General features: G+C 52.7%; 3 protein-coding genes across 3 annotated transcripts, besides 1 other annotated feature; all 3 read right to left on the bottom strand.

Moving 5' to 3' along the window:
* Window position 1: 1 nt before the first annotated feature.
* On the bottom strand, window positions 2-1,805 carry PODANS_6_8860 (uncharacterized protein; the record flags this gene model as incomplete). Its single annotated transcript, XM_003437247.1, has 2 exons — window positions 2-1,288; window positions 1,368-1,805. Coding segments are annotated over 2 exons (1,725 nt in total), but the record flags the coding sequence as incomplete, so codon positions are not given.
* A 307-nt stretch (window positions 1,806-2,112) lies between these two features.
* On the bottom strand, window positions 2,113-3,127 carry PODANS_6_8850 (uncharacterized protein; the record flags this gene model as incomplete). Its single annotated transcript, XM_003437246.1, has 3 exons — window positions 2,113-2,553; window positions 2,604-2,628; window positions 2,760-3,127. Coding segments are annotated over 3 exons (834 nt in total), but the record flags the coding sequence as incomplete, so codon positions are not given.
* Window positions 3,128-6,345: 3,218 nt separating this feature from the next.
* Window positions 6,346-6,576: a sequence feature (pseudogene).
* Window positions 6,577-6,936: 360 nt separating this feature from the next.
* On the bottom strand, window positions 6,937-9,204 carry PODANS_6_8840 (uncharacterized protein; the record flags this gene model as incomplete). Its single annotated transcript, XM_003437245.1, has 4 exons — window positions 6,937-7,091; window positions 7,144-7,827; window positions 7,915-8,886; window positions 8,961-9,204. 4 exons carry the CDS (start codon window positions 9,202-9,204, stop codon window positions 6,937-6,939), a joined length of 2,055 nt encoding a protein of 684 aa, XP_003437293.1.
* Between the last annotated feature and the right edge of the window lie 1,227 nt (window positions 9,205-10,431).

The raw sequence follows: 10,431 nt of genomic DNA, 5'->3' as shown, positions 1-10,431 counted from the left end.
GGACTTGGCCGTTGGCTTGGTAGGCTATTGCTAGTGCGTGCTGGGACGCGAGCCGGGAGGGGTGCTCTTGAGTGAGGGTTTTGGCTTTAATGGCGACGACCTGCTCGAGTAGCTCTACGGCCTCTTGGACTTGGCCGTTGGCTTGGTAGGCTCTTGCGAGTTCGTGCTGTGACGCGAGCCGGTCGGGGTGCTCTTGAGTGAGGGTTTTGGCTTTAATGGCGACGACCTGCTCGAGTAGCTCTACGGCCTCTTGGACTTGGCCGTTGGCTTGGTAGGCTCTTGCGAGTTCGTGCTGTGACGCGAGCCGGGAGGGGTGCTCTTGGGTGAGGGTTTTGGCTTTAATGGCGACGACCTGCTCGAGTAGCTCTACGGCCTCTTGGACTTGGCCGTTAGCTTGGTAGGCTCTTGCGAGTTCGTGCTGTGACGCGAGCCGGTCGGGGTGCTCTTGAGTGAGGGTTTTGGCTTGAATAGCGACGACCTGCTCGAGTAGCTCTATGGCCTCTTGGACTTGGCCGTTAGCTTGGTAGGCTATTGCTAGTGTGTGCTGCGACGCGAGCCGGGAGGGGTGGTCTTTGGCGAAATGACGAATCCTCCATTGGCAAGCCTCTTCCAAACTCTTAGCAGATTCCTTGATCCGTCCATCCGCTCTCAAGCACCGTCCAATCCAGAACAACAGATCGGACCTCTCCTTAATATCAAGCTCTTTGCTGTGCTGCAATACCCTGAGACCATGCGGAAGGTACTCTCTCCATACATTGCGATTTGCGTAGTCGTCAGATGGGAAAACTGTTGCAAGATGTCGAGTCGCCTTTTCCTCCGTCGTTGCCGTCAGGCCTTCTCGCTGAGCCCAGATTCGCGTTGCCAAATGTACTAGACTGTGCATGTCGAATACCTTGCTGTCCCCCCGCCTGGTTAGAAAGGCGTACGCGCATAACGTCCCGATTGCATCGACCAGCTGCTCAGTCGACTCGGAGCTGGGGAACAGCGACTGAGGTATTCCTTTGGGCTCGATGCACGAGATAAACGATAGCAGATCGGCGGCAGCGTTGTCGGACTTGCGGATCTGGCCGAACGATACGAGCCACGTTGTCGCCACCGCATTTTGCGACCCTGGGTACCGAGTTTTGTCCCGAAACTCTTTGCTCATCAGGCCGATGATGTCCTGCTGAGTGCCGTGCAGCAACTCGACATACTCGGCAAGGGGTACCTGTTTTATATTAATATAGGCCGCCGCTTGTGTAATCGCTAGGGGAAGGTAGGTAAGCTCCTTTAGCAGCTCTGCTGCCGCCTCTTCATCGTGAAGCATATCCTTGTAGATTAGCGACTTCTCCAAGAACTCAGCCGCCTCCAGCGGGTCCATCTCGTACAGGTCGAATTACATCGCTCCCAGCAACCGACACAGCTACTTCTCGAGACCGTGTTGTGAACAGGGTGAGGCCATCGTCGCTTTCAGGAAGGTACTCGCTAATGCTGCCCGGCATACCTGCAGAGCCAAAGAAAATATCGCTATCATCCACGTTGTCCACCACGAGAAGCCATGGCCCGGCCGCCTCGGAGCTCAGGTACCGCCGCACGGACTGTTTAAGATCATCGTCATCGCCGCCGCTTTGGATAGGGAGTTTCCTAGCCATCGCGGCAAAGGCCTGTTCAAAGGTCGCGCTGCTTAATGCCGGTACCCAGAAGATGGAGAACTCGGGCCGGTGTTTCTTTGTCCAGTATGCCAACTGTAGGGCGACCTGGGTCTTGCCGACACCGCCTAGGCCGACAATGGCGGCTTTCCGCCACTCCTTGCGCATGAACAGCATCGCTTTGAGGGTGTCTAGCGTCCTATTCCGTCCGACGAAGCGCCGGTTCTCTGGGAGCGGAATGTAGTGGCAAGGCAGAGTAGCAGGGTCTATAGCAGGGTTAACAGTTGCTGTCCATTATAGCAGAGCTCTCCTACACTAACTCGTCAATGTCATGTTGGAGCCGCCTCCCGTTTCTACCATACTAACCTCGACTCTGGATGCTGTCGACGGTTCTTCCTGGAGGCTGGTTTCATCAAGAGCCATACGATGTATAAACTGCTGGAGTACGCCAACAATGGCGCGGTACTGTGGATCTGCCCTATCACTACACCTGGCCATCTGTATGTGGTTTGCGTCGATACTCTCGACAGTCTCGAGAGATCGCGGCAGATCGAGCTTCGAGGAGAAATCGTCTACAACCTGCCGTGAGTTTACGATTAACACTCAGAAGGACGTTCAAGATGTGCTGGCAAAGTACCTTATTGTGCAAGCCCTTCATGCCTGATATTCCCCGTGCCTCCTGAAACGAGTGGATCCGAATTTGAGACTGGTCCGCGATAGTCTTAAACTCCTCGTGGATATTGTCCAAGACCTCGCTATTCACCTCCAGCGTCGTGATGATCTTCTTGTTTGAATCTTGCAGTCCTAGAAGAGCTAGATTCGACGCGATGTCGCCCCATTCTGCAAACGCACTCCCTCGATGAGGCGTGCCAAGGAAGACGATTAGTTTCGTTCGCGCACGACACGCATCCGATCGGCGTATCGCCTGTTACTCAACATAAGCATTAGCTACTGTATGAAGCAGTTCAGACGTACATCTTTGACGATAATGCCACCAAGGCTGTGCGCCACAAATAAGATCGGGTCCTGCTATCATTAGTTCAAGCCTCCTATCCGAGTCATTGAAGCGCACCCACCTCGTTTGGGATCTCCCGCTCGACGCGCACTGCAAAGTCTCGACCGTGCTGCGACACGCTGTTCTTGTTGTTCGCCTGGAACAACCCGCCGATTACCTCTGCATTATAACCATATGTCCATACTCTCGCCTCGGGAATGTCTTGTGTAAGGTACTCATCGGGCCAGAACAGCTTGTTAGGGCTCTCTTCGGTCGTATTACTGTCGGCAGTCGAGGTCGTGGTCGAAATTGAGGCTGAGGACGATGGTTTGGACTTAAAGAGGGACTTCAAGATACTTCGTTTACGTGACGTCGCCGTTCCCGCGTTCTTGTTGCCTCTCTCCACGCTGCCCCTGTGCACACTGCCCCTGCCCCGGTTGTCCTCCCATGTGTGTTGCGGATGCCCTCGCAAGCCGTGCACAAAGATGATGCTGCTTCGCGTCAGTCACGGGTCCCCGCATCGGAATTGATCGCATACTTGACCCGGTACAGTCCGTCCCTGGCGCCATGACTGCCAGAAAGTTCTGTGAAGCCGATCCGGTGTACCGACATGTCTAACCGGACGTTGGTGTGGAGCTGAGTGGGTTATCTGAGATGTGGAGCTGAGTGGGTTATCTGAGATGTGAAACGAGGAACTGGCGTTCCCTACGAATGCGGGGTTTGGGAGATGGATTAGAGGTGTTAAATTAGCCAGTGAGACCAACTGTTAAGGAATTAATATCTTGGCAGTGAGACTCAGGTATCCAGGTTCGAAAGCGGCCAGCCACCTGCACCTTTCTCCCCAAGACAACCAACCAATTGACCAAGTCTGAACCCCATACCGTTGTTTGACAAGAGGCGACAGCATAGCCCCACATTTGCTGGTCATTTTCCGACCAGCAAATGTGGGTCCTTGATTGATGATGCCGTATATGACAGCAAGTGCTAGAACTGGTCCGCAGGCGGACGCAGGGGTCTTGCTGAGACAGCCAAAAATTGATCTGTTCCACATCATGACGATCAGTCTCAGTCCTGATTCCGTCTCGCGCAAGCTAAGATAATATGGACTCGCGCGCCTCCCTGTTACGATTCCCGTACGCGTCGCCTGAGAGGCATCCTCTGAAGGTTGAACAGTGAGTAGCCGTGAATCGGTGCAGCCAAAGGCCGCACAAGAAGTGTCAGTGTCTCTACTCAACACAAGTTGTCAAGGAAGATGGTTGAGCACGAAGTGCCAAGGTGGAAGAACGATCAGTCGCAAAGTCTTTTTTGCAAAGGCAAAGGCTGATCCTTAGGGAAGAAACTCCATTCGGATCCAGGGGTCTTGAGTCGGAGGATAATATACAGTGATGCAGCCTTCAGGGACCGGCCGGAGCTGGGGCCAGAAACAGGGACGAACATGATCACAGAGGAGCTTAGTCCTTATGTTGTGAATCGGCAGAGATTCTTAGGAGCAAAAGTTCGGCTGGTTCGGAGAGTGTACTAGAAGGATGCGTACAGTGTAGGATATTGGATCCATAGGCTTAAGGGACGGAACCGATAAGTCTTGGGTTAATGCCCAATAAGTTGTTATAGTATGCCTATAGCGACAGCGCACTACATGCGCTACTGCTTTAAAAAGATGTGGAAATTAGTACTGCATAATAGCGGTTAGGTAATGCGACTTATTAGCTACCTTACTACCCAGTAAAAAGGTAGCCGGTTTAAGATATTTGTTAGTTAGCGGTATTTCTGCAGCGCGTTTGTAAGCTTGATCGATGTGGTCGCTGCATTTCCGACATTGCCCTAGTTTGTAGCGACAAGACTTATGGTGGACTTTGGTAGTGTTGTGCTCTTTGAAGCCATTTGCTGGAACGTGTATTAGTCATGCAATGTGCCGTGCGTTTCTTCAGCTTCTGCGCCCGAGAGCGGCAGACCGTGGCCGTTAATGGCCAACCGAACGGAAAGGGGGGCTGATGTGACCAAAACTTGTAAGCTGGGCACTGTCCCTGAAGTGATTGTGCAGGCGTGGAGCGGTTGGGCTGGCCCAATTGATGCATTATTAGGGATCAAGACATATGCACTTGCTCCTCTTCCTGCATATGCTCCCCAATCAGCATTTTAGAGCCCCCTCAAGCGCTGGCAGACGGCTCAGGCATGACATAAAAAACCCATGAGAATGAAAACAGGGGGGTTAGGGGCAAACAATGCTGATGAATGGGCAACAAACATTGAAACCACCAAGGCTAACCCATCAGTCCTTCATTAAAGGCTCACGTACTGTTTTCTGTCACACGGCAAATGCCAACCACCAACCACCAACAACCATGACCAACAACAACGCCAAATATCACCTTAAGGAGGGGAAGCTGCACGTCGTGAGCCTCTCGTCAAGAGTGAGGCAGACAATCAGAGGCAAGGCGGTTATCAAAGGAAGCCCACTGGCCCAGTAGGATATTGGAGGACTTGGCGATGGCCTGAGGCCAACAAGGGCACGGGCCACGCAAGGAAGGATAAAATACGCGTTCAGGATCATGTGACGAACCCCTATCCAGAACCTCTGAAAGGGATACTGGTTGAAGGCACTTCTGAACAATCCTGGTTCGGTACAGCTAAACAGTGTACAACAAATGGCTTGTCTCAATCACAACAGTCTAGATACTAACGATTGTGACTTGTATTGCATACTGCGGAACTGTCTATCTACACCAGCCAGTTCCTCCGTATATATAGACCTCGTGCCAAGCCATGATCAGTCTCCCAAGGCCACTGATCACCTCTGCTCACTGTGCTCAGTGCCCTGAGCACACTGATCAGTCGTCCTTTACTGTGATTGGCTCTCCTATACGTTCTCCCGATTGGCCCTTGCTCCCGTAGCCCCACAACCCGCCCTGCACCAGGGTTGTAACAGATCATCAAGACTGTATTTTCCTTCTTCACTTTCAGTATCACGCTCTTCGAGGCCATTGAAGATTATTAGCCTGAATTGAACCATGAGTTCCAAGCCCTGATATTACAGCCCTTGTCACATTTTCAAAGCCCATTCGTTAGCGTTAGCAATAACAGAATAAGAAACACAGGCACCTACAGGTCAATCATTCACCCCAAGATACCCCGGTGCCTTGATTGGATCACTCCTCAACAGCCCCTTTTATCTCTGGTTAAACACTCCGTTTTTCTGGGCAATGGCAATCGCTAGCATGCATTGGCGTAAGTCTAAGCTCACTGAAAGACGATCGTATTGTCTAAACAGTTGTACGCACATGTAAGCTATTCTAAAAGAGTACTAGGTAGGAGATAGCATTTGGGAGTCTACAATCTGACGCTAAGAAAAGGGGCTTTCAGTGTCACACGGCAAAGGCCAACCACCCGCGACCACGACCAACAACACTGCCAATATCACCGTAAGGAGGGGTAACTGCAAGTCGTGAGCCTCTCGTCGAAAGTGAGGCAGGCAATCAGAGGCAAAGCGGGTATCAAAGGAATCCTATTGGCCTAGAGAGATATTGAAGGACTTGGCAGAGGCCTGAGGCACGGAAGGCACGGACCATTTGACGAGAGAGAAAATACGCGTTCAGGATCACTGTATTACTCTGAGTTTTCCTTTATCATGGACTTCGAGGCCATTGAAGATTATTACTGGAATTGAACTATTTGTTCCAAGCCCTGTATCACCGCCCTTGTCACAGAAAATTCGAGTACTTTTAAGGCACCTTATTTCTAACAACCAACCGAAAGCAAGATTTTGACGAGGCCTTCAAAAGCCGAATCCATGTCACCATTTCATACCCGCCACTTACCGAGGAGGCGCAAGCAGCAATTTGGAAAGAGCTCATTAGAGTGAACAAGCATCTGACGGTGGATGAATCGTGGACCGAAGAGGTTTACCAGATTCTTGGCCAGCTGAATATGAATGTGCGTCGAACTGATGCCGGGATATGACCGCTCTTTGCTTGGTGCGTGCTGTCTAGGGCCGGGCTATCAAAGATACTCTCAGAACGGCAGTTGCCTATGCGTGTACTGATGGCCAGCCTCTTGGCGCTCAGCATGTTTTTACCATGTTGCAAATAGAACTCCTGGAGGGCGAGGACGAGGAAGCAATGTCCCCGGTGGAGAGGGAAAAGCACGGAAAGGTTCGAGATGCTCTTCAAAGTCTTGAAAAGCTTTTGGGGCAAATTTACCATTGAGACAACCATGCTAGTCGGCGATGCTGGGACTGAACCCTGAATACCGAATGCGGTGATGAGGGAATAGTAACAGTGTCAATTGTAGGACAGACTGCCGCCTAGAAGAGATCTCCTACCTCCCAAACAAACTCAACCCTCTGCTTGGACGTCTTGGCGCAGCTGACTCTTGCGCTTTCAGAGTCTGCAAGTCGACATGAGACTGCGGAAACACCCCTGTCTTCCCCTTACTATTTGTCCCATACCAGCACCAGTAATCCGCATAGAGACCTGTCGAAGCATTAGCGAAATGTCTCAAAGCCGATGGACCCTTTCAACTTACATTGAACATTCGTGATCACCTCCCCCTTCCCAAACGCTACCCAAGGCACACCCCCGGACTTGGGAGGTGTCCATTTCCACCGTGTAGAGACATTCATGCCGCTCTCCCCGCCCACTGGAACCTCACTTTCTTGTGGCGCTCGAAGCTCAATAACCTTGGACGGGAAAGCCCCAAACATCCCATCGTGTCTCCCTAGACACCACTTCCCCTCCCACTTCTCAGGAAACATCACCCCCATGATCCTCGCCCCTTCCATAAACTCGAGCATTTCTCCATCGTACCTCGGAGGCTTCTCCAACTTCCCCCGCCCATGACGTCGGAAGTGGTCTTTGGTTGCGATCGCTGTTGCTAACCTGGTGACGTTGTCCGGTATGGGCACTGGGACGGAGCCGTCGGGCAAGTGAAGGTCGAACTCCGCTTGTTCTGGATTTGGTCCATAGCAAACTGCCACGCCAGGTATCTGTGGTAATGGTTGTGGGTGTCGGGAGAGATGCTGCAGGAGGTCATCCGCTGACCGAAAGACTGTTGCATCGCTTTCCCGGACTGTGACAGCTGCGCTGACACACCAGAGACAAGCATAGTAATCGTCTGCGCTTCCACCTGAGGCGCCCTTGCCGAGGTGCGATTTGAAGAGGAGTCGTAATCGATATCGAGGTCCGAATTCAGAGATGATGATTCCCTCAGCTATTGTGTGTCAAGAATAATGGTTAGCGGCCAGATTCCTCGGCCTTGTACGATGTTCAGGGGCTCAGGGGTCACGAAAGTACTCACGCTTCCGGCTCTTGTCCAACTCAACCGCCTCCAGATCGTGTGCATACCCGCACTCAGCACATCCCGCCACCTTGGTCACCTCGTATTGTAGTGGCACGATAGCATCAGACGCTCTCATCATATCACCCGCTCCACCGCCGCCACCGCCATATTCCGTTGTCATCTTGATGCTGCCCCAATGGCCGTCCTTCCGAAATCTGACTGCTCCTTTGCAAAGTCCCTTTAGCTTGTGATATGTGCTGTCAGAGCCGATATTGCAATCTTCAGAACGAGGGTTAGCCCGGCTGGACTTTCGGTGTTCAGTCAGGACGCTCCCTTGTCTTCTCTTGCTGGTCGTAGAACTGGTTTCGAGGTCGTCCTCATCACCGGTGCCCAACGCTGGTGGTGGAAGGAGCGTCATGACAGCTTCGTGGAAGTTCACTTTGTTCGGTGTTGCTTCGGGCTGGTTGAACGCGGACTCGGGCGTGGCTAAGAGGGCGGATGAAGATGTCAGACTGCTGCTCTTGGAAAGAAGAGAAGGTGCTGTTCGAACAGTGCTAGGACTAGGAAAGGAGTCAGATGTGAGACTGGCGCGTTTGACAGAGGAATCGATGTTGAATTCCTGAAACTGGGCTATTGGGGTGGCACAGTTGGGAGAGTCCGGTGGTGTTAGCTCGGCGCCGTGTCGTCCACCACAGCTACTGTTTGCCTCCTGTTTTGAATGAGCCCTTGGTCGAGAAGAAGAAGTAGAGCAGGGTCGGGAGCGGTGGGTAGGAAGCGGTGGTAATGGTGGGAATCCCCCTTCTGGTATCTCTGGTGCAGTTTCCATGATGGGCTTCAGCCTTTTTGCAGTTTCGACAATGTCTAGGGCGAGGGCTTTGGTAGCAGTTTGAAGAGCTGAGTACCGCTCAATATCAAACTCATCCGGATGGGTGACATCGTCAAAGTCCCAGAGGAGCTCCTCCAGGATCAAACGTCGTTTCTCGATAGAAGCTAGATAAGGGCTGAGATGAGCTTCTGGATGGTACAGCGAGAAGTAGATGTGTTGAGCAGCGGCCGCACGATACCTTGTTGTGTAATCATTCTCTTGAAGATATCCCCCAGCTTTTGTACCTGGTCGTCCCAGACTGGCTGCAGCTTCTTAAGTGCTCGTTCCCCCTCTCGAACAAGGGCCTGTGCGGCCCTTGACATGCGATCGGCATCGTCAGCACGGTGTGGACCGAGAGAAGCGGCATTGGTCACTGCGGCAGTCCCGACTGCAACGACATCCCGGAATGGCCGGATCAAGAGCTCCTCAGCATCGGCGGTCATGGTATCCAGCCCACGGAGAGAAAGTGATAACCAACGGGAGAAGATTTGTATGTCAAACAAATTTGAGGCAAAGTTGGAGTTTCGTGACAGTTGAAGTCCCAAGGGAAGGGAAGCGTGGGGGAGCCGGCTTTCAGAGGCTCAAGACAATGGGGACCTGGCTGAGACAGAAGAAGGAACACCTGTGCAATGCAACAGGGTTCATGATGGTCCCGACATGAGGGCGTCGAGGACAACAAAAGCAAGTCGGCACGCGCTATTCCATGTAAGTATGGGCCGACAACGACTTCCGAGGGACGGATTAGGGTAATATCACACTTACCATCACACGTGTGGGGCAGACGTGGGCGATGTTTGTATGACGAATGAGCAAGGCGCAACGGCCCACGGCTCTCTGGTGGTGGTTGTGCGCCCCGGTCCGCAACCAGGCTTTTTTTTGCTATCCCGACCAGAACCAAAGTGGACCCTTCGCTATAACGTCGGGGTCTGGCGCGGTGTTGCACAAGACCATGCGCGTTGCTTCTTCTTTTGGTCGTGTCGAGATGAGAGGTGGTCTTGGCCGACATCGATGCCAAGACCACGTGTTGGACCGTCTGGCTCTAAATCAACGTCGACCATCCACTTCAAACACGGCATTAATCCACACCACACACGCGCTGACAAACTGCGACCCTCTTTCTTCATGTCATTGATGATTGGGGTTGGGATGCGACCTCCACCCTCTTCACCTCCTGCCCGCCACCCCACACACCAACAGAACCACCGCAAACCTGGACTGCGACGCAGCGACGGCGATCATAGCGGATCAGAGACATCATGCCAGACCACCCTGTCGGTCCCGGATGGGACACATTCTGTTCAAACATACCTGGGGCATCCTGATATTTGAGACACTCTCTGTCGGTGTGAGACTGCTGTCGTCCTGCAGACACAGCTACACAACCACCTCCTTTGCTCTGCCGTCATGACAAGATGTAGGACTGCGGCTGGAGTGTCAGCATATCATCGCACGACATACGACATGGTATTTTGAGGTGGAAACATGAAGGTAACTTGACTTTCTACCCCTGCTCGCTCCTGCATCAGGCACCCTTGAGGCTCACAAAACGAGCCACTATCGATCTCTACCTTCCATTCGTTTAGCCCAGGGGCCGGGGCCCGCCCCCTCGGGTGCTTGCGGCATCGGATTTGGGGGTGGTTGCATCCCCACGCAGCAAAATAAGTTGCTCT

Source organism: Podospora anserina, chromosome 6, assembly GCF_000226545.1.
Source record: "Podospora anserina S mat+ genomic DNA chromosome 6, supercontig 4".
NCBI classification, from domain to species: Eukaryota; Fungi; Ascomycota; class Sordariomycetes; order Sordariales; family Podosporaceae; genus Podospora; species Podospora anserina.
This window is presented reverse-complemented; position numbering and strand designations above follow the sequence as displayed.